This window comes from Camelus bactrianus, chromosome 9, assembly GCF_048773025.1.
Source record: "Camelus bactrianus isolate YW-2024 breed Bactrian camel chromosome 9, ASM4877302v1, whole genome shotgun sequence".
Taxonomy (NCBI): Eukaryota; Metazoa; Chordata; class Mammalia; order Artiodactyla; family Camelidae; genus Camelus; species Camelus bactrianus.
The window spans coordinates 1,061,987-1,089,379 of NC_133547.1; the positions used below are offsets into that span (position 1 = coordinate 1,061,987).

Genomic DNA, 27,393 nt, shown 5'->3' on the forward strand with positions numbered 1-27,393 from the left:
AAAGGGGTTTGTTCATTACACCTCAGCAAAGGTGGGGGAACAGGGTTACACTGAAAACTCCACTTAGAAGAGGAAACTTAGGGAAACACTTGAGGGATGTGTGGTGAGCCTTGACTCCAAAGAGAGGAAACAACTAGAGCTGAGGCCCGGGGCCAGTGCTCACCTTTCACGTCCCAGTGGGAGTCAGGAAACAACTGCAGCTGAGAGCCTCTGAGTGAGGCGGAGCGCGGCGACCTGATGGACAGGTCACGAACTTGCCCGGGGTCACAGGGCTCATCAGTAGCAGGGCTGGGATGTGACCCACGTGGGGTGGCTCCAGGTGTGCACAGGGTGATACACCAGCAGGAAACAGCTCATGGCAGCTGTGTGGGGCCAACAGCCGTGGAGGGAGGGAGGGAGACACGAGGGAAGAGGGATGTGGGGGAAGGAGGGTAGAGTGGTGGGGGAGTGGGAGGGGACGGTTTGGTGACGGTGTTGCTCCAACAAGGACGTCGCACAGACATCAACTGTCATCTCCTCTCACTCGCGTTTCATAACAGAAAGGGCTTCTCCCGCCAAACCCATTCCCTGCAGCTCTAAGGCCTTTCTCAAGTGTGAACTTTCTGGGGCTGAAAACGTGCTAGACCTTGAGGCGATGATTTCCCACACTTGCTTTTATGGGGCCTGTCCGTGGGGACATTTTCGGTGGGGAGTGAGGCTGGAGTGTTCTCTAAATGACTTCCCACATTTGCTGCATTCCTAAGGCCATGCTCCAGTGAGAATTCTCTGGTGCTCAACGTGGCTGAAGCTTCCACTAAAGAATTCCCACATTAGCCACCCTCATAAGGCCTTCTCCAGTGTGGACTCTCCAGTGGTCATTGAGATGGGAGTTTTGGCTGAAGTATTTCCCGCATTCGCTGCACTCGTAAGGCCTTTCCCCAGCGTGGACTGCCTAAAGCTGAGCACGTGAGTACTTGCTGCAAAAGGTTTTGCACTTTTGCTGGACTCATAAACCCTTTTTCCGGTGCAGACTCTCAGGTGGTGATCGAGAATGTCTTTGTGGCTGGAAAGTGGTGACATGATCAGCCGTCCCTCACTCCCTGCTTTAGAACCGGGGTTGGGGGGAGGCTGGGTGAGGACCTAGGGGGGCGCAGTGTTCACCTCAGCTGCGTCCCTCAGTGCAGGGCTGCCATCACAGCTGTGTGTGGAGTGGGGTCAAAAGTCTTCAATAGTCTTAAGATTGTGAGATTACTCTAGTATGTAACGTAACCAGGTGTCAAAGCGCCACGTTATTCCCATTCTGCTATTAACCTACTGCTCTCTCTACCCTCCAAGATGTGTCTTTATCAGACTAAAACATAAGAATAAAAACAATAAAGTCCTGACCAGAGAACTTGTTTGATGGCCAAGGCTACATGCTTCTCTCTGACAGCGGGAGTCACTCACTTCAGAGCCTCCCGCTGCTGCCTGTGATGAGGGAAGTATCATGATGCCTCACTGCCATGCACTGCTGAAGCCTTTCAGAGCTGGAATGGTCAGTAACCACAGCACAGCGACTTCCAGCCCAAGCCTGACAGACGATCCCTCTGGATCTGACCCAGCTCAGTTTAAAGGTAAATTCATGTCTTCAACAGGTATTTTTTGGTTGTTTGAAATGTGTCAGCTATTTCAAAGCACTTGAGATAAGTCAGTGAACAGAGCTGACGAACTGCCTGCGCTCCTTAAATTTACGTTTTATTGGGGTGAAGCAATAAATGGAAAATACAATCAGGAAGTTATAAAGTATATTCTAAACAGAGAAGAACTCTGGAAATAAACATCCTCGCATACACATTTATAGACATTACATTAGGGCCGTGGCCAAGGAAGCTTGTGGCGTGGAGGGGACACTCCTGAGGGCAACCTTCCGGTGCGTCCTCAGGTGGCGGTGGTAGGTGGATGACTGGCGGTAGCTTCTCCGGCAAAGGGGACACGCATAGGGCTTCTCCCCCGTGTGGATTCTCTCATGAGCCCGCAGGTTGGTTTTGTGGCTGAAGGCCGCTTTGCACGTGCTGCATAGGAAAGGCTTCTCTCCGGTGTGGGTCTTCTGATGCACACGCAGGTCTGATGCCTGGAAGAAGCCTCTGTTGCACTCGGCACAAACAAATGTCCTCTCATTCCGGTGTCTCCTCTGATGAACTTTTAACCGAGAGAAGTACCTAAAGACCTTGGGACAGTCCTCACATTTGTATGCTTTTTGGACTCCGTGGAATCCTTTTCGTTGTTCCTCGCAAGCAGACTTTCCCTCAGTGCTCCGATGGGCAGGAACAGGCTCCAGGGTGACCTGGTCTGGCCCAGAGAGAAAGCCTGGTTCCTCCAGAAGGACATCTTCATAAGAGGGTCCTTTCAGGGACCCTTCCTGGGACCTGGAGGTGCCTGGACCTGCTCTTCTGGAGCAGAGTGGATTCTCCAGAGAAACACCCCCTTCTTCCAGCCGAGGACAGTTCTCTTCTTGGACAATGAGTAGGAAAGGTGTCTGATCACTTTGACTAGTAATACTGTCATTTGCTTGACAGGTTTTCGAAGAAACATTGCCGCCATTTTCTTTATCTTCATTTCCTGGTGGGGGGTGTGGACAGAAAGCGACTCAGTGCAGCTGTACCCGAGGCCAAGTCCACACAGAGCACCCCTGCTACCCGGACTTACCCTTCTCTCTCTGCCCTGTTTCCACGGAAGTACCTTGGGGAGTCCAGAAAGGTGTCCCCACATTCTCTCCCACTGGGGTTCCTGTCAACAAGTGTTTTGTGAAGTGAACGATGACTTCCCTTAAGGGCATATTTTCAGAAAAGAGGGCTTCCTGTCCCTGCATGTGGACGTGGACCTGTTTAAAAAAACAAAAAGCCTGATCATTCATCTACGGCTCTGCTGTTTGACAAAACCCACCTAGAAACCCCACCTCAGTCCCAGGGTCTTTACACTGTGGGCCCCCACATCTCTGTCCCGCCCTCTTTTCTGCTATTAAATTTCATGGTGATTTCTTCATTAGTGTGTCTTCCCTAAGGAAAAAAGATGAATACTAAGGCTTTCTGAGGCAAGAACCAACTCTTGTTAAAGCATTTCTCATCCTGAACTTTCTACCCAGTTGGCAATTTCTCACTGAGTCCTCCAACGGTTTCACAAATGAAAATCAATTACACTAATTAATATGTTGGTTTCTACGTGTCCCACTGAATAAATGCTCATAAAAGTTTTATTCTTGCTCACTTAGAACAGTAAGTTCTATTTGCCCTGCTGAGGAAGAGTGATGTGACTAATAAGTGGGTCTGTAGTAAGTCTCCCTTCTCTGCCTCCAGGCATCTCCAGCTGGATGTACTTACACCTCCGTCCTTTCTGCCTCTCGCCCCAGAGGGTAGAACCCGCTACTCACTAAGCCAGGTGGCTTCATGCAGCCATCGCTCAGGGCTTCCATGAATTTCTCCAGGTTTCTGCCACTCGATTCCCATTTTTCTTTCAAAGCGGGCCTTTCACTGAAATGTCTGTTGATCATAAATTGTTCCAGGATGACTTGAAACATCATTTCATCCTTGCTGTGCTTCTCTGGCTGCAGCCATGAGTGAAATGCTTTATATAGCCTTTGCAGCTCCTGCCTTGCACACGAGTTATTGCCGCTTTGCAATAAGCTATGCTGAGGGCTCTGGAGCTCAGAGACACCCCCCATCTTCGGCGGAGCAGGTCCTTGGCTGGGCTTCAAGTCTGTATTAACTGGTCCTGGGTCATCCCTGGATGGTTCACATAGAAATGCGTTTCTGAGATCTAAATCCATTCTTGGCAATGTTGCTCAGAGAGTCGACTTCCAGGATTCAGGTCTTGATTGATGTCTTGTGTTTCTGAAGATCTGTTTCAAAACAAAATCAGGCCATTTATAAAAGGGAACCCTCCTTCACTGCTGGTGGGAATGCAGTTTGGTGCAGCCACTGTGGAAAACAGTATGGAGATTCCTCAAAAGAATAGGAATAGACTTACCATATGACCCAGGAATCCCGCTCCTGGGCGTATATCCAGAAGGAACCCTACTTCAGAAAGACACCTGCACCCCAGTGTTCATAGCAGCACTATTTACAACAGCCAAGACATGGAAACAGCCTAAATGTCCATCAACAGATGACTGGATAAAAAACAAGTGGTATATTTATACAATGGAATACTACTCTGCCATAAAAACTGACAACATAACGCCATTTGCAGCAACATGGATGCTCCTGGAGAATGTCATTCTAAGTGAAGTAAACCAGAAAGAGAAAGAAAAATACCATAGGAGATCACTCATATGTGGAATCTAAAAAAACCAAACAAAGCATAAACACAAAACAGAAATAGACTCACAGACATAGAATACAAACTTGTGGTTGCCAAGGGGATAGGGGATGGGACGAGATAGACTGGGATTTCAAAACTGTAGAATAGATAAACAAGATTATACTGTATAGCACAGGGAAATATATACAAGATCTTATGGTAGCTCACAGAGAAAAAAATGTGACGATGAATATAAATATGTTCATGTATAACTGAAAAATTGTGCTCTACACTGGAATTTGACACAACATTGTAAAATGATTGTAAATCAATAAAAAATGTTTAAAAATCAGGCCATTTATAAATAGTATTTGATACACTTTCTGGTCTTCTGCTACTTAGGTAACAATCAAATGTTGCATAAATGTTGCATGAAATGTTGATAGTGGTGGATGCTCAGAGACCATAAGCTAGTAATAGAAGAGATATGCATTTATTTATATCACTGACATAATTTTAAAAGTTAAAAGAAAGCATCCATTTCAGGCTCAGATTACTTCATAGGTAAATTCTGAGAAGTTTAAGATGTAACTCTAATAATATACAGGTTCTCACAGAGCATGGAAAAACAGGAGACACTTCTATTTTAATTAATTAGTTAACCTTTCTGATAATGAAACTTTACAAGTACATTAAAGGAAGGAATGCTATGGCTAATAATTCATACAAGCATGGATGCAAAAATCCTAAACTAAATATTTGCAAATCAAACGCAGTCATATGTAAAGAAAATACATCATGGAGACGGATATTTTATCTTCTACATGCGTTCTGGGTTAAATTTCAAAAAAGAATGTAATTTGCCACATTAATAGAATTGAAAAAAATGGTATCATATTAGTAAAGACATTAAATACACTTAGTAAAAATCAGCACTCAGTCCCAACAAAGACACTTAGTAAACCAGGGATAGAAGGAAACTCCCATTGTGATAAAGCATTAAAAAATAGCACAACAATAGTTATTCTTAAAAGTTTCATCCTTGAGGCTGAGCAATGGAAGCCCATTATCAATTCTATGCAACATTTGACTGATACCTTAACAGTGAGAGAAGATCAGAAAATGCAAAAAATAAATCAGGAAATGCATCAACTTAAAGAAGATGTGGTGTATATATATACAAAGGAATACTTCTCAGATATAATATTAATAAAATAATGCCATTTGCAGCAACATGGATGGACTTGGAGATTTTCATTCTAAGTGAAGTAAGCCAGAAAAAGAAAGAAAAATACCATATCACTTATATGTGGAATCTTAAAAAAAAAAAGATGCAAATGAATTTATTTACAAAACAGAAACAGACTCACAGACATGGAAAACAATCCCATGGTGACCAGAGGAGAAAGGGGCTGGGGAGGGATAATTTGGGAGTTTGAGGTTTGCAAACACTAACTATTGTATATAAAACAGATAAGCAACAAGTTTCCGCTGTACAGCACAGGGAACTGTATTCAATATCCCGTGGTAACCTACAATGAAAAAGAAAGTGGAAAGGAATGTATGTATGTAAATGTATGACTGAAACATGATGCTGTTGACCAGAAGTTGACAAAACATTGTAAACTGACTACAATTCAATAAAAAAGAATGGAAATTTAAAAAAAAGAAAATGTATCAATTATTACTTAGAGATAGTCTGATTTTGTTTGTAGAGAAATCCAAAATATTCTGTAAATATTAGACGAGGTGAGTTTAGCAAGGTGCCTGATACAAGATCAGTATTCCAAAATCACTTTCTATCGTAAGAGAATCAGAGAGTCAAAGTAAACGTTGTACCACTAGTACCAACATTAAACACCTGTGAAGAGAGCTAATGAAAGACATGCAAGCTCTCTGCACAGATAACTACAAAAAATTATTAAATGTACGGAAAGGAACGCCACGTGTGTGAATCGATTGAAAGACTCAGTATAGTAGGAAATGTCATTTCTCTCCAAACTGGTGATGTAGTCAAAGCGTTTTCAAGGAATGTCCAGAAAATGTGTGAGTGTGACAGAGAAATGACAAAGCAATTGCAAAATGACATGGATGTCAAAAGGCAAAAAAGTGGACGGGATATTTCTGAAGAATTAATTGGGAGGATGTATACAACCAGGTAGTAAAATCGTACTGAGATTCTAATAATTAAGATGGTGTCATAGCGGCACAAGGATAGACAAACAGATCAACAGGACAGAACAGTGTCCCGGTGCTGAGTGACAGGTACTCAGTCACTTGATGCATGAAACATGTGACACTGGGTTGTTGAAATTAAATAAAGCAATGAGCTATATAAAGCATATTCCTTTGATTATCGTAAGAAAAAGTATTAGAAAAAGTAGAGAAAAGTGAGTAAAATAGAAGCTACAGACCAGAATCCACACACGATTCCCTGTGCTTCTGATAACCTGTACGTTAGGCATGGGCATCTGCCTGGCCGCGCTCGCTTCACCGCTGCGTCGGCCCGCTGAGCCGTTCCCTGGGAAGCTTTCCCTCACCGCCTTCCCTGCTTCTTTCCTCCAGAGCTGTTCTTCCTTGTGATTAACACTTGTCTCCGCTTCACTTCTATCAAAGTGACAACATTGTGTTTATCAGTCCTTTCCCACCGGAGTGTGGGAGCCAGTTCAGACGAAATCGAGTTTCCACTACTCAATGTTTATAGCTATTTGCAAGTCACATTACCTGGACAACTGTAGGTACAACACTTGGAAGGTCAAGTTGATAAAAGCAAGTTTAAGAGAAAAACAAATCCTTGTGCACTGTCAATGGGAATGTAAATTGGTGCGGCCACTACGGAAGTTAGTACGAAGGTTACTAAAAAAATTAAACATAGAACTACCTTATGATCGAGCAATCCCACTCTGGCTATTTACCCGAAGAAGACAGGAACACTAACTCATTGCACTGCAGCCTTACGTACAATAGCCAAGATACAGAAACAGCCTGAGTGGCCATTGATGAATGAATGGATGAGATGTTACATATATACACACACATGAATATTAGTCAGCTGTGGAAAAGAATGAAATCTTTTGTGACAACATGGATAGGACCTGAGGATATTATGTGCTAAGTGAAATAAGACAGACAATGGCAAATACTGTGTAATCTCACCTATATGATGAATCTTTGAAAAAGAAAACGAAGAAAGGAAAAACCCACAAGCTCATGTATACAGGGGACAGGTTGGTGGCTGTGAGATAGGGGCTGGGCAAAACGGGTGAAGAGGTCAAAAGGTACAAACTTCCAGCGATAAATGAGTCAAGGGGACGTAACGTACAGCACGGCACTGCAGTTAAGAAGACAGTCTTGCGTATTTGAAAGCCGCTAAGCAAGTAAATCTTCAATGTCCTCATCTCAAGAAAAAGAAGTTCACAACTGTGTACAGTGATCATCCCATCCTAACTAGACTTATGGTGGTGATTATCTCACAACGTATATAAATATCAGATCACGCTGTACATCTGAAACTGACATAACGCTTCAGTATATCATTTATAGTTGTAGGATGTCAGTTATAACTCAGTTGTTAAAAAAGATTAAGTCCAACTTCTATATGATTTGTCTATTTTTATGCCCTTTTCAATTTTATACACGGTTAGTAATTCAAGGACTTGTAGTTTTTTTAAATTTCTTACCGTAAAACAAAAAGGGTGAAGGATTGGTGGGAGTACAACATGGGCACAGAAAAGAAATTTACTTCTGTCAGTTGATGATATATCACACTAAGCATCAAACACAGTTAGCAGTCTGATCGGATCAACTGCCTTGATCCCATCAGAAAAATCAATTACAAAACCTAATACGGGGGGCGGCCATAGCTCAGTGGTGGAGCATGTGCTTAGCAGCATGAGGTCCTGGGTTCAATCCCCAGTACCTCCAATTTTTTAAAAAAGTTTAATTAATTAATTAAACCTTATTACCCCATTCTACACCCTCCAAAGGAAAAAAGAACATAAGAAAAAGAGGCAAAGATAAATCCAGAAAAACCCTGTAGGAGGAAGTTTAATACATTCTTTCCTTTTCCTAATCCATTTATTACAAACTACTAGATGGCCTTAATATAATGTAATCCACTCAGGTCTCACTCCCATGTTACTTTCCTGTACCCCCAGGAAAGAGTACCAAGTGCTCCCTGGTACAGCAGGGCCTGGCCTGGGCCTGCGACCACCCCCATCGTAGGTGTTGGGGCTGGTTCTCTATATCCAGCTACACTGGCTTTTTTTTTCCTTCTGTAGATCCCATGACTTCTCCTTCATCTAAGCCTCCCTGCAGGTTCTCCTTCAGGGCTACCCCAGGCACACACTGCCACATGGTCACAGCGACACATCTGTGGAACACTGCAGTTAAGAGCCAGGAATTCAAAATCAGACTTTCAGGGAGGTGGAACCAGCTCTTTGACCCAGGCAGGTTACCTGTGAGGTCCCCATCTGTGTCATGGACTCTGTTACCAGAGCTCAGTGAGTTAATTTATGAGAGGCACATGCAGAGGTCCTACAGGGCATAAGGTAAGCGTCAGTGAGGGTCTGTTAAATGACCCTGTAAACTTCAGCCCCACCCTCACCCTAATCCGCCATAGACTAGCACTGTCACAGGTTTTCATAAAAATGAACTACTGGGGGGAGGTTATAGCTCAGTGGTAGAGTGCATGCTTAGTATGGGCAAGGTCCTGGGTTCAATCCCCAGTACCTCCACTAAAAAATAAATAATATGTATTTATATATTATTATATAATACATTATTTATATAATGTTATAAATAATATTTAAATAAATTTATTTATTTATAAGTATATAAAAATTTTTAAATAATTAAATAAGCCCAATTAACTCTCCCCAAAACAAAAACAAAACGGAAATGAACTACTAGAAACATAAACCTACCAAGACAGCAAAGCCATACAACAAGACTTTCACAGGAGTCTCTTTCAGTCAGACCCTTTGAGGCCAGAGCACTTGTCAAAATAACCATCCTCCATGCCTGGAAAAGCAGGTACCTGAGGATTCCCCCACATACATATGCACAAAGCTCGAGAACAAAGTTAGAAGTTTTCTTGTTGTTCAGGAAACTCACCGCGTTCGGAAGACTGGACTTCCGGCGGGGTCACCCCGGGCTGAAGGCTGAGCTGCTGTGCTACTCTCCTGCACTGCGTTCGTCTGGTGGGCCTTCCCGGGGCTCCTCCCTTTTATAGGGCCTGAGGCAGGGATGCAGTTAACAATGTGATTGGATAACATGTGCCTGCTGACGTAACCCTTGATGGAATTCTCATCCAGCTCCGCCTTTCCAGTAATGAGACTCACTGACACTTCTGCAGTGAGATGCAGCAAGGATCGCACTAAGCGGGCGCATGTACGTAGGCTCACGGACATTCTGCTCAACTTTTGTCCCAGGTGGCTGTGACACAAACTTGGTAACACTTTCTAATTTTCTAGGATTTGGGATTGTGAGTGAAGCAGAGAACAAGGCTCATATCCTCTCCTCCTGCGCCAGTCCAGGGCTGCTGAGTCAGAGGGCACCCCAGGACCCCAAAGGAGGGGTTTCTAGTCCAGCTGAGAAGTCAGAGGGCTGAAACTAAGACCATTTGGGGACAAGGGGAAAGAGTGATGCTTATTTTATGCTGAGAAAGCACGTCATTTGAGAGACTCAATGTGGAAACTGGGGGTGATGCCTGAGTTACAACGTTCTGCGTCTCTGGGTGTGAAAATCTGGCTGGCAGAGGGCGGAGGGGTGGGGCTGGGTGTGGGAGGGGCGGAGTGGGAGGGGCTGGGTGGGCTTGGGGTTGGCGGGAGGGTGGGTCGCGAGTTGAACAGGAAGAAAGGCAACGGGATGAGATTCAGTGAAACTCAGCACCTCCATCTCCTGACTCACGTGGAGTGACCCCCGTATAAGACGAGGGAGAGAATGGGGAGTGAAAGAATGTATTTGACCAGAAAGGGACCCTGTGCAGCAGCCTAGTCACTGTCTGTCTTCTGCTCAGTTATACCAGAATCAAACCCCTGTTCACCCCTCCGCTGCCAGAACCCTCAGCCCTGCCAACGAAACGTCAGTTCACAATGAAGTTAAGAGGAAAAGGAGAATTCTGCTCAAGCCACATTGAGGATTATAAGCCAGGAGACAACTGTCAGACGCTCTGAGAACTGTTCCGCCTCTCAGAAGTTGAAAGCATAGTCATGTACACTTATGAGACAAAGGATCGTACATCAAAATGACGTACAGACATTTTACAGAAAGTTCACCAAGGATACATAGTCCAGGTAAGCAGGTACAAAGCAAGCAGAAAGTCACCATGACCCTCTACGGAGTTTGGGGGAAAATGCTAATCCTTTAAGAAGTTACTTTGCTAGTGTCAGAAGAAAGGAAAAAACGTTTATCTTCAGGGTGGAGCTGACATCCCATCTTTGAAGGAGTCTGGTTAATGCAGATGCACACTAACTAGGGACAGACGAGGCCCAAAGAGACACACAGAGGGAATTTATACTTACATGTTCTCGTCCTGCCCTCAAAAATAAATTTTATTTCATCAGCCCAGCCCTCAGCCTCTCGCCCTGGGATGGTCCAGGCTCTAGTCTCTTCAGTCTATTCGCTACGTGGCCACAAGAGGGAGCGCGTTACAACCACGTTCCTCGCGTCAGGGCACATCCCCGCCTGGACCCTCCAGCCACGCAGGCACAGCTCCCCCAGCTGCCTCCGGGGAAGGACCTGGCCGCCCCCACCCCGCCCACTCCTTCCCATCTGTCGTCAACACACTGTCACCAGATGCAATATAAAAGAAAAATGACTTACTAGGAATAGAAAATAAACCGGAAGAGGAAGCCATACAGAATGGAAGGTCTTTGACGTCACTAGGGTTAGCTGGGCAGCCCCGACTTAGGGTGGAAGCCAGATTCCCTGCTGTGGCCTGGAGCCCCTGCTCACCTGGCGTCCGCGTCCGGGCGGCCTCAGCTCCTGCCCTGACCCCTTTGCTCTGCTCCAGCCTCACTGGCCTCACGTCGTGTTTGGAATTTCTGTATCTTCTTCATAATTTGCCACAACTGTGCATACACACAGTTATTTTTAGTCCCTTCCTTATTGTTTCTTTGCATTCTGTTGCTCGAGGAGACGTTTGTCCATATATTTTGACTATACTTACTTCAATTAAAATGTATGTATTTTCATTAAATTACATTTTTTATTTAATTATATATTAAAAATATATATATATATTTTAGTTGAAGTATAGCTCCTTACAACGTGTCAATCTCTGGTGTATAGCATAGAGTCCCAGTCATGCAATACATACATATATTGATTTTCATACTCTTTCATTAAAGGTTATTATGAGATATTCAAATCTAGTTCCTTGTGCTATACAGAAGAAAATTTTAAATCTATTTTTATATATAGTGTTTAACATTTGCAAATTTCAAACACCCAGATTTATCCCTTCCCACCCTCTTTCCCCCAGTAACCATAAGATTGTTTACTATGTCTGTGAGTCTGTTTCTGTTTTGTAGATGAATTCATGTCCTATTTTTTCTTCCTTTCTCTTTTCCTTCTTTCTTTCTTTCTTTCCTTCTTTCTCTTTCTTTCTTTTCTTTCTTTCTTTCTTTCTTTCTTCCTTCCTTCCTTCCTTCCTTCCTTCCTTCCTTCCTTCCTTTCTTTCTTTCTTTCTTTCTTTCTTTCTTTCTTTCTTTCTTTCTTTCTTTTCCACCTATGAGTGATATCATATGGTATTTTTCTTTCTCTTTCTGGCTTACTTCACTTAGAATGATGATCTCCAGGTCCATCCATGTTGCTGCAAATGGCATTATTTTGTTCTTTTTTATGGCTTAGTAATACACGCGCACGCACACACACACACACACACATTACCTAGTCCAAACTTGTTCTGCTCACCACACAACAGACCAGTATATCAGGAGACGCAAGGCATAGCGATTTTATTTGGGAAGCCATAGACTGAGAAGATGGCAGACTAATGTCCTGGAGAACACTCTTCACCAAGTCAGAATTTAGGCTCCTTTTATACTAAAAAGGGGAGAGGGTGTTCTTGGCTGTTGCAAACTTCTTGGTGTTAGAATTCTTTGTTCTTGGAATCCTTTGTTATTGCAACTACCCATGTGGGTCAGGCCATGGTGTCCCTGTAAAACCTCCAACAAAAATATTATTTTCTATTCTGCAACTTAACTTTATATGTGTGCAAAAGTGTTAATATCCTCAAAGATCAGAGCCTTGAGAATGGGCTCTCCTGTACATTTCAGGCTGTAGACAACATTCTTTTACAAAAGGTGCAGAACCAGCAAAACAAAGTCTAGAAAATAGAGCACAGGTCTAAATCCACAGGAACAGATCTAATATGGAGACAGATCTGTTCTTTTCCATTACATACACATATATATGAAAAAAACCTCCATGTATCTTCATAAGACTTAAAGTGACAGATGTCTCCTAATTCCCTAAACTTAGAATTTTCATTCTATTACAGTATTTCAGAATCCCCTGAACTTCTCCGCTTGTCAGCCTCACATAATTGGATTGTATATTCTTCATATAATTAAGAAAATATGTTCATTTTTAGCTCTTTGGTAAAGATTCATGTGGTCAGGGACACCACTGGCCTGATTTTCCATGGCATCAACAATCCGTGGTATGTAATAGTTAACCAAATATTAACAAATGTTGAAATGACTGCGTGCCAGAAAGAAAACAGACAGACTACAATTGCATCAGGAAGACAGTTTCTCCACGTGCACAGACAAAGCGGAACTCACCGTAAGCACAAAGGGGCCGAATGCTAGAAAACACGAGGCATGAGCACAGAGCTGTAATGAGCTCAGAGCTGTTCACTGTTCCTCGGCCTGGCTTTGCAGCCAGAGTCATCGCAACAGTCAGAACAGCATAGGTTGGACAGAAAGCACCGAAGGAGCTCAGCGAAACAGCGGCGCGTGTGTGGCTCTGGGCTCCCGGGAGGCCCAGGGCGCGGCTGTTGCTGCAGCTCCGTTGGCTTTGCAGCTCGTGTTTGTGCAGGACAGAGATCATGCAGCTACTGGCCCAGATCTGAAGCTCAGACCAGCAGTCTGGGAACGAGACAGGACTGCACGTCATGTGCAGTCTTCCCGCCCCGTTCCAGCTGCCGAATCCATCATCAATTTTTACACTAAGGTTTTGCTATTCAGCGGACCACTCACAATTATAGGAACACGTACATTTGTCAAGAAATGTAGGATCCAGCACAAGAAACAACAGAAGTCAATGAACTTTGGGACTTAATCTTGAATTCCACCCACCTATGAATACAAGCACTCAGCTTAATGACCTGGAATCCACTAAGGAGACAGATGGTGCAGAAGGAGACCCCTGTACCCACTGTGCAGTAATAAAAAAGCAAGTTCACTGGCAGGGCTTGGGGGCAGGCTGAGAGACATCTATTTATCTCTGATGTACACTCTTATATGTTTCAAGTGTACAACATAGTGATTCACAATTTTTAAAGGTTATATTCCAATTACATTTAATATAAAATGCTGGCTGTATTCCCTGTGCTGCACACACATCCTCGTGTAGCTTATTTATTTTATACACATCAGTTTGTACCTCTTAATCTCCCATGCCATCTTGCCTTCTCACCTCTGGTAATCACTAGTTTGTTCTCTGTATCTGTGAGACTTTTGGTTTTTTTGTTATATTTGTTAGTTTTATTTTTTAGATTGCATATATAAGTGATATCATACAGTATGCCTTTCTTCGTATAACTTATTTCACTTAGCATAATACCTTCCCAGTCTATCCTTGTTGCAAATGGCAAAATGTCATTTTTTTATGGCTGAGTAGTATTTCATTGTATATAAAAACATCTTTATCCATTCATTTGTCGATAGACACTCAGGCTGCTTCCGCATGTTTGCAATTGTAAATGATGATGCTATGAATACTAGGGTTCATGTATCTTTTTGAACTAGTGTTTGTGTTCTTTCCAGATGCATGTCCAGGGGTGGGATTGCTGGGTCATATGGTAGTTCTATTTTTAGTTTTCTGAGAAGCTGCCATACTCTGTTCCACAGTGGCCGCACCAATTTACATTCCACCAATAGCGTCAAGGGCTCCCTTACCAGGATATTTCTTAAGTGAAAAACTATAGTCCAGAAGCGCATACAAAATATACTGTTTCGAGTCAAGTAGAAGAGTAAAATTTAGGGACAGAGATTTAACAGTTTGGAAGGACAGGAACGAACATGAGGACATTTTCCTGTGCTATAGTTTTTACTCTGTACCAATTTAAGTATTTTCCATAATGTTTAAACAATGTTCAATCAAAATGGAATTTTAAAATCCATAAAATCAAAACAAAAATGGAAGGAAGTGTGTGTACCCTTGATGAGGTCCCAGGACAAATAAACTGGCTTTAAGGCCCAGAGGATAAACACACACGTCTGAGCACAGGTGTAAACAGGGTGACCTGAGTAAGATCAGGTGGCAGGGTCAACACCAATATCATTCTTAGTTGTGTCATAATATAGTCCTGCGAAGTGTCACCCTTGGGAGCACTGGGCAAACTACACACAGGATCTCTCTGTGTTCTCTTACCACTGCATGTGAACCACTTCTTTTCACAAGACATATTTCAATTAAAAAATCCAAGGGATCTATACGGTGCAAACATTTCTCCAAAGATACTTTAAGGTGTTTTCCATAGCACGTTTTGGCAAACTGCATCGGTACTAAGACATTTAAAAAATTAATAATCCTATTAACATTTGGCAAAGTAACACTAAAATTAGGTAACTTCAAAAACAAGCAAAATTTAAAACTCTATTAAAATACAAAGATCAAAAATAACAGCAGAGACAAACTGTAGCCCAAGCAAACATGGCAAACAGTTTTTACAATCAAAGTTTCTTCTTTAACATAATCCCAACACTCATATTTTGATAATACTTATTTTGGGAAGTATTTCCAATGTTTAAAGCTAGAAACATGTAACATTTCTAACATTTCCCAAGTAAATATAAAATAGTCAAAATTTTAAAACCAGAAGTCTCAAAAGCAATGGGTGTTAATTACTCCTTTATACTGAAAATAAAAAACAAACTACTCAATGGCACAGAACAGGGAGCATCTAAAACAAATCACACACACATGTCAATGGATATAGTTTTCCTGGTAAATATAAATTATCAACATCTTGAGAAATCCTTTATTACGTGATTATTTAAATATTTGTACCATAAAACAGAGATTCAATAAAATAGAAGTAGACTCGGCCTTCACAATTAAAAGTAAATAACACCCTAGATCTCAAAATGTAAAGAACGATAAATCTCTAAGGAAGTATGTTGGAGCATGCTTTCATGACTTTGCACTGAGGAAATCACTGCTCCACACGGTCCAAACTAGAGGCCATTTTATTTCATAATAATATTCATAGATTATTTTTGTAATAATACTCATAAATTATATTAAACAAATTAAAATTAGCCTTCCATTTTTATTTACAGAACATAGAACAGAAATCTATTACCAATAACTTGAGTAACAATAGTAATTACATTTCTGAAGGACCCAAAAAGATGCTGGGCACATACATGGATAGGCAGTACTTAACAGACATTCATGTGTGCATCAGACACCTTTCACAAATGATAGAAATGCCAGTGAAACTGAAAACACTCTCCCATTGTTTCTCAACACTAACATACGTTAATTTGCCAAAATATATTGTGGGTCATAATTCTCTGATGCTGAATTTCTATTTTTTCTTTCCAATCACAAACCATAACTAATCAAACACGATTTAGATATTGAAGCTCATGTAAGGTGGTGTTAAAAGCAGGGGACATTTAAACCTTTCTTGAGTGCAGAATATGTACAGGTTTACATAGTTTTCTTTAAACGTATCCCATCTTTTGAATCACCCCCTTTACCCCAACAGCGTCTTTCATTCAAATCTAGAAGCTGTACTCTTTAGAGTAGTTAATTTGGGATTAAGAGAACAGAGATCTTATTGAGCGTTTGTGTGGATTTGGAAGAAACTGTCACTTCTTTCTGGAGGGATCCTCACCATTTGCGAACAGTGTTTGTTCCCTGGATTGCAGACTGTGTGCAGGAGGAGTATGGTGTACCGATGTCCTTATTCAATTTAACTTTATACACAAGTGGATCCTTTCAAAATATTAATAGTAAACATTATGAGTCTTACACTATTTAAAGTGGAAGTAAAAAATACCACCAGTGTAATGAAAGTAGGTTAAAAAATCAAAAAATGAAGTGAAATGGACAAAGGAATGAACCAGGAATCTTGAGAAGACTCAAGATGAGGTTAAAAAACAAAAACAAATGTCAATAGAATGACTGTGGGAATCTCGAAGTTTGCATAAACCTGAGTGTCTGCAACTATGGCAGTGCTGAGGCTGCGGGTCACTCCACTCCTGACAACCTGCAGTGACTCACCGACAATGACTGGTAACTTCCCAAAGCGTCGTGTAGACACAGGAAGGGTCTAAATTAAATTCTCATTGAATGTAGGGTGGGTCTATTCTTCTAAGAGGGTCTCTGGTCCAAATTTTTATTTTCTGTTTAAAAAAATTATAAACGGGACATGCAGTTGAGGTGAAATTACAGTAAAGCAAAGATGACAGATAAAAAGACACAGATAGATGTATCAGTAGGTGATAGACTGTTAGAAGAGAGGAGAATGGATCCATTTTCATAGAAGGAATGGAAGCCAAGGCCCCAGGAGGGCAGTGTGTCGATTAGTATGATAAAGAGAACACCCAGGAATGTGAGGTGCCATGAACAGCCTTCCACCAAGGATGGAAATGTAGACTTCATTAAAGGCTCCATGAAACATGTCCCCAATCAACAGATGTCACACAGACACCAGGCTTCCATTCAGAGTGAGAGCTCATCTTCATCTGACTACCCACAACCTACCTTAGCTTGAAGCCTCGACAGTGAACCCTTTTATAGTCAGTGTGGTTACTGAGAATCCAGTGAGTCCAGTTTCAAAGCAATGAGGGGAGATGCCAGGTACTCCTGGAGCAGGCTGATGACAGGCAACATGCCTTTGCTTTCCTCAGCAAACCTTTCCTGTTTTTATGGGTTTCTTCTTATCTGTCTGTCTAAATCTCTGTTTCTGTATATCTAATCTATCTAAGGTTTTATTTCTATTGTTCTAATTTCAGGAAGCCAAATTTAGTTTTAAAATAGTTAATCTTTGGTTTCCTGAGATAAATATTTCCAAACAATCAGATTGCTGAAGAGATACTTACCGAATGTGTATTTGCTCCCAGAACAAGGACTGCCATGGCAGCATCTCTGAAAGGGAGCAATAGGGGTGACATATAAGCCTGTGATGAAGGTTTGTAAGTCCATGATGTCATCTGTTCATGGGGAACTGATTAACACTTCACCTGTAAGCGCACTCGCAGTGTCTGCACAGGGAGTGGAGATGACTCTGAAAAACACGTGGGACTGTGTACCTACCAACAGCTATCAAAAGTGCTTCATAAGACAGATACCCATCAGGAGTGGCATACATTGATGCAGGAAAACTGGTTTTTGGAATCAACAATCAAAATCCTGATGGAATGTGAGGAAAAAAATCTGAGATCTAAGAAGAGAAGGAAGCCAATAAAATGGTGTTGGAGCCTTTTAGTTGATTTAAACACTTTTTGCAAAATATGGTTTCTTCCCATAACTGAAGAGCATTAAGGGTAATGAAGTAAAGACAGTGTGAGGAGGTGTAGAAAGTATATTCACAGATGTGCAAATGAACGTTACATTTGTGCTGATAGTTTGTTCCGTATTTTAAGACGTCAATATGCACCATATGTATTTCAGGCATTTTTCCGGGACTATGGAATCTATCAGTGCACAACATATAAACACACATTTCCCTCCTGGAACTTACTCTGTATTTGCTGGAACAATACAATGAGCAGCTCATCTATGATGCTGAGTGCATAGTGTAACAGAAGGGGAAGGGTCCTAAGGAAGCAAGAAGGGCAGCATATGGGTGATGAAAAAATTAGGAGTTTATGATGGATTCAGGCACTAAATTGAGTGTCCACATTTGGACTCTGTGAAGATGACAAATGAGGATGTAAGTTTGGTGATTTATTTCTTCCTTTCCCACTGCGGCATATTCGTCATTTTGCGTCACTGAATGAAACTGGAGCTCCAGGACAGCAGTGAGTAACAGAGCAATGGGCAGCTGTCCTCCTTTTATTTTATCCTAATGCAAGTATTTTAATAATGGTTCAAAGGTACAGCACTTCTAACAGCTCTCTGTAGATGTCACTTATAAGATTAAGAAGGATCACGTCTATCCTTACTTTGATAGCTCAGTGTCCTAGAACTGAACAACTCACAAATTAAAAAAAGTGTTTAAAATTCCTATTCACAGAATCATCAGTTGTAGAAAATACATACGCAAGACCTGTGAATAGAAATCTAAAAAAACATTACTAAGAAAAATTAAATCAGATCTAAATAAAAGGAAATATACCATGTTCATGGACTGGGACACTCAGTATTTCTTTCTGAACTAAAGATTAAATGCAATCCCAATCAAGCTGCTAGGAAGATTTTTTGTGATGTACAAACTGAAAACTGGACTCTAAAATTCACATGGAAAGGCTAAGAACCAAGAATGGCTACAATGCCTCTGAAAAATAAAGAAAATTGGAGTATATGACTTTGATTTCAAGACATATATAAAACAAATTACTCAGCACATCAAAATACTGGTATAAACACAGTAGATAAAGGCAACAGAAGAGAAAGTCCAGAAATAAACATATACCTAAATTGATGGACCTTCAATGAAGATACTAGAGCAATTCAGGGGAAAAGGTATAATCTTTTAAATCAGTATCACTGCGATAAATGGGTATCCATATTTTTAAAAAATAACTTCTAAAATTAACTGAAAATGATTCATTTACATCAATAAAAACCCTAAACCATACAAATTACAGAAGGAAACATAGGAAACAGTGTCTTTAAATTTGGAAAACGCTGCTTATTTACAACACCAAAAGAATCATCAGCAGAAGAATAAATGGACAAATTAGACTACACTGAAATTAAAAATATTTTCCTAGAAAATCGACTGAAAAGGCAAACCCAATTCTGGAAGAATGTATTGGTAAATATTTCCATTAGAGAACCTTGATGAATAATCCATGAAGAAATGTCAAAAGTCAGTAATTAACACAAGAAAGGATATGAACAGACATTTCAAAAATGATACATGGTTGGGAATTAACACAGGGAAGACCACTCAATACCATCTCGTTAGAGAAATGCAAATTTAAATCACTTGCTACCACCATACACCTATGATGTCACTGATGTTAGAAAGCCTAACCACACCAAGTGCTGGTGAGAACGTCAAGCACGGGAACGCGGGCTCTGGCTGTTCTGGTGAGACTGTACAAGGACACCGCCACTTCAGGAATGTGTGACGGGCCCCACAGAAGAGGAACAGGCACCTACTCTACGACCCAGGGGCTGTGCTGCTAGATACTAACTCAAGTGCAGGAAGGCTCAAGTCCAGAAGGCATCTCCCCAGTGTGAAATCCCTTGTTTATCATGCACTTAGGAGCTGCCTACAAAGAACTGCACTCGTAAGACTTTTCCGCAGTGTGGATCCTCTGGTGGACAATCAGACTCGTTCTGTAACTGTAGGGCTTCCCACACTCACCGCACTGGAAAGGCTTTACCCCAGTATGAATTCTCTGGTGGACAACAAGACTTGTTTTGTTGCTGTAGGGCTTCCCACACTCACCGCACTTGAAAGGCTTTGCTCCAGTGTGGACATTCTGGTGGCCAACAAGGGTATTCTTTAGCTTGAAGGCTTTCCCACATTCATTACACTCATAGGGCCTTTCTCCAGTGTGGATCCTCCGGTGCTCAATAAGTCTAATTTTCCTCTTGAAAGCTTTCCCGCACTCACTGCACTCATAACGCCTTCGTGCAGTGTGAACGTTCTGGTGTTTATTGAGGGCAAAGTTGCTTGTAAAGAAGTTCCCACATTTGTTACACTCATAAGCCCTCTCTCCAGTATGAATTCTCTGGTGGACAACAAGACTTTTCTTGTTGACATAGGCTTTCCCACACTCACTGCACACGTAAGGCCGTTCTCCAGTGTGGGTTCTCTGGTGGACAATGAGACTTGTTTTGTAACTGAAGGACTTCCCACATTCCTTACACTTAAAAGGCTTTTCTCCAGTGTGGATCCTCTGGTGCACGAGAAGTTTATTTCTGTAAAGGAAGGGCTTCCCACATTCACTGCAGGAATGAGGTTTCTCTCCAGTGTGGACTTTTTGGTGCTGAACCAGTGAATCCTTGCGGGCATAGGCTCTCCCACATTCCTTACACTCATAGGGTCTTTCTCCAGTGTGGACTCTTTGGTGCTCAACGAGTTTACATTTGTAGAGGAAGACTTTCCCACATTTACTACAGTCAAAAGGCTTGTCCCCTGTGTGAACTCTCCGATGATGAGTAAGACCCCCCCTGAGTCTGAAGAACTTCCCGCAGTCACTGCACTCATAAGGTTTTTCTCCAGTGTGAACTCTCAAGTGCTCTGTGAATTTATACTTTTTATTGAAGGCTCTGCCACAGTCGCTGCACTTGTAATGCCCTTGCTCAGGGTGGGAGACCTCCCTGCTCTTCCTGCTTCGACGTGGGTGCTCTCCGCTGTGGGAGGGCTGGTGCTGGAGAAAGTCCAGGGTGCCTAGGAAATCCTTCTCGACCTCCCTGCATGTGAACATGCTGTCGGATACACGCGCTGTGCAGCCGGTCACGAGCAAGGCCCTGCTCCCCTCCCCTGTGAGGTGTTTCTCTCCCCTGGGCTGCTTCTGGTGCGGCTCTAGGTAAGAACTGAACATTTCCCCAGAGGCCCCAGGAGAGGGTGGTTCCAGACCAGGAGGGACTCCTTGGTGCTCGGCCAGGTATGAAACATCCTTCTCTACCAGGACACACGTATCGGAAGTAAGAGTCTTCAGGATGGATGGGTCTGGCTTTGGACTCCTGGCTTGTGTCACTTGTTCTACAGAAACACCTTGTTCAGAAGTGACCAGCTCGGCATGTACTCCAGGACAACAACCTGAAAGCACAAAAAGTGCTGAAAAGCTGCATGGAGATATTGGTGCAACAGGAGCCCATTACAACTCTGTGCATGACACATAGGTCAGTGGGCTTGTTTTCAACACAAGGGAGGAAGGATCAAGTAGCAGACGAGGGCACTGTGCAGTGCTTGCCTTATGATGGTCACGGGATGGGAAATGTCTCAGACCAGCAACAACCTGGATACCTGGTTATGGTGCTTGCCAGGAGGAGAGGCCGGGAACCACCCACTCCTTGGCCAGGGATGTTTAGCAGGGTATGGTGGTGACAAGTGTGTGCACATAGAATGTGTGTCGGCCTCCACAAAAATGCAATCTTACCTGGCGACCCAGTGTTTGAGGACCACATACGTAAACATGCACCTCTCAAAAAACATCACACACAGACATGTACAATAGATGAAATGCATCATGTTGGAGAACCCTGAAGAGAGGGCAAAACAGAGATGTGGAGGACGCTAAGGGAGGAAAGAGACGGGGTCAGAAAGCACAGAAGTGAAAAGTGGCCAACTGTCAAAATGAGGAGGAAAGGAAGAAAGAAATGAAGTGTGACAACTGTTGAGTCTTGGCACTAAATCAGGGGAGAGCAAAGGACATTTGCTTGTAGGATGAGTCTCACGGATGCTGCCACGCCTTCCTACAGCTCCTCTTCACGGCCCCGGATCCAGTCAACCCTCTTCCTGTGTCTAGAGAGGTGTCTGCCTCGTCAGGCACCCAGGGCTGCCTCCACCCCTCAGCTCAGGCTGGGTGGCCGTGGAACCTACCAGATCCAAGTCCTCACAGGAAAACAGGGCCACTATGAGAAAGACACTGGCCCAGAGGGAATCAACCAATGACAGACTTGAGGACAGATATTTACTGCTGTAGGAACCGTGGGGAGAATACTGAAAAACATGAGTGTGTGTGGACCACAAATGCTCAGCGGTAAGTACCTGGGACCCCGGGGGCAGGCAGGGCACAGAACAGGAGGCGGAGCCTGTGACGCAGACACCCCCCCCTCACGTCTCCACACTCAGCGCGGCAGCAGCGGGGAGACAAACTGGAGGTGGACGGGCAGGCTTCCAGCCTCGGAGCCCAGCGCCTCCTGTGAACGGCTTCCGGGGACACGGCGCACACACAGGATGGGGAAACAGCCAAATGCCAGGACATCAGGGAGTCAGCAGCGCCCACGGTCCAGGCTGGGAAGGCGGGGGGGGAGGGGGGGCGTCACGCAGAAAGAAGGGCGGAGCCCAGCACAGGGGAGGGCGTGGGAACGCGGGGCCTTACCCAGGGAGGCTAGAAGGGACAAGGTGTCCAGCATCACGTCGTGGTACAGCAGCCTCTGAGCATCACTAAGGAGCCCCCACTCCTCCTGGGAGAAGTACACAGCCACATCCTCAAAGGTCACAGGGCCCTGTCAGGAGGGGGACAGGTGAGTTCACAGCAGCCTCTGGAACCAGGACCCCCAGGTCATGGTCGTCCACCCAGGGCCCCCCTCAGAGTGGAGACTGATGCCACAGGGACCGCCATCATTCAGATCATTCAGTTAAGCCAGAGAGGGAGGGGCGGGCTCACAGGTGCTCTGGGCGGCCGCACACACGCCCAGTTACTCTCCTTCCGCTCGGCTCTCCTGGGATCACACAGACCGTGCCACCAACAATGACACTGGCACTCAGCCTCCTGGGGGAAACCTGAGCACAAGGGCCCCGAGTCATCCTCACACTCCCTCCCCACGGCCCAGCGGGGAGGATCTCACCTCCCGCACCCGCAGACCATGACCCCACCCCCACCCCAACACTGCCACCTCTGCTCCAGGCCTCGGGCGTCTCACTGTGTTCCCCACACCCCCTCAGCACAGGCCAGCCACTCTGACAGTCTGCAGGCTCCAGCAACACTTATCACAAACCCTGAGCCTGCGGAGGGGAGATAGTGCCCCAGGCCTCACCTCTGGGTCCCTCTCAGTAGTACCTTCTCCACCCCCTAGGATCCTGTGCCGCGACCAGGATGCACCTGAGGCCCCTCACAGCCCCAGCACACACACTCATGGTCACTGTACCTACGCATCCGTCACAGTGATGACACCCACCCCTGTCCCAGTGCCCAACAAGTGAGCCAGTCCACGGAGAAGACCCTCCTCCCCCACAACCTTCATGCCATCGCCCCCATGACCTGTGAGAGCTCAAATCTGGCCTGGGCCACGTGCTCTCCACCTGCTCAGGAGCACCTTCAAGCCTGACCCGCCTTCCCTGATCTCCAGAGGTGTTTCCTCTTGCCCACCTGACACCTCACACTCAGCCTGGTGATGCGTAACTCTGGCTAGCACTTCTGTTAATTACTCCTACTTTGGACTTCCCATCTCAGAAACGGCATCTCCACTCTCCCCTAAAGGCACACATCGCGGGGTCGTGTCAGGCCACTGTCCCTCACCCTGTACAGCAGAAGGTCACCTTTACTCACACACGAGACAGAAACGAACCTCCTCTCCTGCTACAGAGCCGCTGCTGGGATCCAGTCTCAGTGGACCTTCACCAGGACTGTCCCTCCACTGGGTCTCCCTGGCTCCACCCTCACCCCCACAATCTCCTCCCCTGGGCAGGCAGAGCAGCCTCTTCAGACCCAGAGCCAGACCACTCCCTCCTCTGCTGCAAACCCGGCACGGCCCCCACACCCTCAGGAGAGCCCCAGCTCCCCAGGCTGCCGTCCCAGGAGCGACTCCTGCCCTCAGTCTTTTCAGCGGAATCCTGCTGCTCCCTGAGCCCTCCCAACTCACTCTCGTCTCCAGGCATGTGGACAAGGCCAGCCCCTGTGCCCAGGGACATCTCACCATTTGACCTTCTTCACTGGACATACAGGAACACCTCAGGACCACTTCTGACCTCCAGGATCCTGGGCCTGAGGGGACCCCAGGGCCCAGAACCAAGGACAACATCCTAGGACAACAGTGTCTCCAGATCATGTGCCAGGACCAGGGGTAGGGATGGCATTTCTGTAGGTACCGGGGCTTCTTCCCCTTACCTGCCCAGGGACCACAGATGTTGCTCCTACCATGGCAACCTGTGCAAAGAAAGAAGACCTGGGATCAAAGTGATCATCACGAGGATGTTAAAGCTGACCTTTTTCCTCTCTTCCTTTTATTGGAGATGAATGACCTCTGGTTGACCTCAGATCTTTATCTTCAGCGCTATACCTGGACAACTCTATGGCCCTGAACAAAGGCTCAACCTCCTTCAGACTCAGTGTCTTCATGTGTAAAATGGCAACACTTAGGACGCCCATCTCATAATTTTGTGTACACCTCAAAATGCGTCTCCCAAGCTAAGATTCACCTACGGAATTACAGAACACAGGATTAACATTTTCATAAATGTTTTTGAAATTAGTTTTTTCTTACATGTTTTTCAAGGCATTCTGGGACCAAATATCTCTTTTAAACCACCAGCTTTTTGCTTTTATGACACCACTGGGGTGCCCTATAACTTATTCCTATTACTATAGTACTGAAATTCATTAGAGTCCCAGGTGTAAGGGATCAGTCCCACAAGACTGCCATCCTTTAAGAAACCACTTTTGATCCCTGGTCCCCAGGCTACTAGTGCTTCTATGCCACTTGACTACAAACTCAGGCCTCCCTATGAATCTCACCTCAGTGCTGATAATTTACTAAAAGAACCAACAAAAATTAGGAAAATACTTTTCTTACTTTTTCTGATTTATTATACTGGATACCTTAGGAACAGCCAAATGGCTAAGAGCGGCCTAGGTCCAGGTAGAGGTGTGGAGGGCAGCAGACAGTTTCCAGGCCCTTTCAGTACATGCCACCCTCCCAGCACCTCCATCATTTCAATCTGTGCACCAATTTAGAGGCTCTTTGAATTTCACTGTTCAGCACCTTTTATACCTAATTTCTAGTTCTCCTCTGATTCTTGGGAGGCCCCTCATGGTGATGAAAGTTAAACTTTCAAATCACCTGATTTTTCTGGAGACCAGTCCCAAGCTGAGGATATACAGGAGACGGACCCTAAGGCACCTCCTTATAATAAACTGCTGTGTATAAAATGGGCTAGTTGTAAATAACAAAAAACAGTCCCAACTCCCAGAAAACTCCAATGGGTTCAGATTTCAAGGTGAAGGGCCCAAGAAAAAGCTAAACATCTATATGTTATTATAACACAGACATATATAGTCCTTTTAAGCAATTACTACTTGCTTACACAGGGTGTTAAATCTTTACATCATTACCTTTCAGTTTCCTGGGGGAGCTGAGGCACCTGTGCCCGTGACCAGGCCTGGGCTGCCCCACCAGCGGGGCTGACCCATTTCTGGCCCCACAAGGAGTGGACAGTCGGCTGTGTGCAGAGCAGTGAATCTACACAAGCTCACGCCTCCTTGTCCATCTCCATCCCAGCCATGGCTCCCGACTCCTTACACCCCTGCTTCCCCAGAAAGCCCCGGAACCACAGGACCCTCCCATCTGCAGGCAGCCTCAGCAAGTCCCACCCACTTGGCCCTGCCCTCCAGCCCCAGCTCTCCCTTCCCTCATCTCACAGATGAGAGGGTTTCAGCTCACAGAAAAGTGACAGGACTTCCCCCCAACTTGAGATCCAGACTTGGCCCCCCAATCCAGGACTTAGGCTGTCAGCACATGGACATCACTGAGCCAGCGACGCCCCCCCGCCTCAATTCCAGACTATGGATTCCAGCAGCCTACATGTTACCTCAACTTTGGGATCTCAGAAACAGCATGTCCCAAATTCAACTTTTGATCTCCCCCAGAAACCGACTTCCCACATCAGTTTCTCAATCTCAAGGCTTCCAGACGCTCAGCCAAAAGAAAGCCTTAACTGTTTTTTCACTCTGTCCTTGATCTCAGAGCCACATTCACTGCACCAGGAAATCCTGCCAATTATCTTCAAGGTTTGTTGGAATCTAATTACTTACATTCCTTTGTAAAAAATTAATAAACAGAAACCTCAATTAGAGTTGGCACGCCAGAAGGGTGAGCCCTCACTGACCTCAGACAATAGCGGAATCCCGAAGGAAGAGGGGCTCTCTTTCCTGGAAAGGACTCAGCCAATGAAAGCCAAGGACGCTTCACTGACTACAGCCCTTCTAACTTCCTTTTTAAAATTTCTGTAAAAGTGTTCGCTACCCCTGGCAGCACATCCCAGTTTCAATATTCCCTGATGATCCCACAAAAGAAACATCTTTGCAGGAGAAATCGCGGGCAGTCTATTTGTTTCAGGTCAACAACTTCCACAGCCACCACTCTCGTCCAGAAACCACCGTATTCTTCCGAGTCTAACGCAGTCGGCTCTCCCAGTCTCCCTGCTTCCACCCTCATCGCCTTCCCTAGTCTGTTCTCCTCTGAGCAGCCTTTGAAATACTTTCCCAACTCTAGCTCAGACTGTTTCTGATTTATTCACAACTCTCCATGGCTCCCAGAATCTTCACACTGTTGGCCCAGACTGTTGACTCCTCCTTAAATTCTCTGCTCCCTGCAGAAAGGACTCCCACCCCAGGTTTCCCGAATGTTCCCGGACTAACCTGCACCGCCAAGGCGTTGGACGCGCTGGGTCCACCGCTGTTAACACTGTCCGCACTCATCACATCGCCAGTCAGCAGCGGGGCCACCACACGTGCACACCTCCTGTTCTGGAAACAGAGTCCTGACCCGCAAGGCCCTGAGCAGGAGCCCCTCACTGGGGGCCTGACGATTTGCCCAGGATCTGGGGAGCAAGTCACCTGGGCCGGGTCCGTCAGCGCGCCGGTTGCCATAGGACCCTCTGGGGTCCGTGGGGCCACGAGACACGCGGGATAATGGCGGACACCTGAGGTGAAAATCCCGGAAGTAGGTTCCGCAACCCGCTCACTCCTGTGCAGTGTGGACGGTGCCCCCTCGGAACCTTTCCGGGTTCCGTTACTTCAGCGAGACCCAATGATCCAGAGCCCCGGATCCCACCACCGGCGGTAATAAGCAACCAGACGACTGCCGTTAGAAAGACGCCGGAAG

At 44.8% G+C, this 27,393-nt stretch overlaps 2 protein-coding genes across 6 annotated transcripts; both read right to left on the reverse strand.

Moving 5' to 3' along the window:
• Positions 1–1,699: 1,699 nt before the first annotated feature.
• LOC105074422 (zinc finger and SCAN domain-containing protein 4-like) lies at positions 1,700–3,781 on the reverse strand. The gene is made up of 3 exons (XM_045521934.2): positions 3,386–3,781; positions 2,665–2,839; positions 1,700–2,577 (listed from the first exon to the last, which is right to left on the reverse strand). The coding sequence occupies exons 1-3, from the start codon at positions 3,779–3,781 to the stop codon at positions 1,823–1,825; spliced, it is 1,326 nt and encodes a 441-aa protein (XP_045377890.1). The 3' UTR covers positions 1,700–1,822.
• Positions 3,719–27,393, reverse strand: LOC105074423 (uncharacterized). Of its 5 annotated transcripts, none has more exons than XM_074368940.1 (5): positions 26,928–27,393; positions 24,399–24,437; positions 22,671–22,797; positions 20,066–21,385; positions 3,719–3,853 (listed from the first exon to the last, which is right to left on the reverse strand). In XM_074368940.1, the coding sequence occupies exons 1-5, from the start codon at positions 27,156–27,158 to the stop codon at positions 3,819–3,821; spliced, it is 1,752 nt and encodes a 583-aa protein (XP_074225041.1). In that variant the 5' UTR covers positions 27,159–27,393; the 3' UTR covers positions 3,719–3,818. The 5 variants fall into 5 exon arrangements, with proteins under 5 accessions (XP_074225041.1, XP_074225039.1, XP_010960294.2 ...); XM_074368938.1 differs by lacking the exon at positions 3,719–3,853 and adding an exon at positions 11,441–17,589; XM_010961992.3 differs by lacking the exon at positions 3,719–3,853 and having other exon boundaries at positions 11,441–21,385.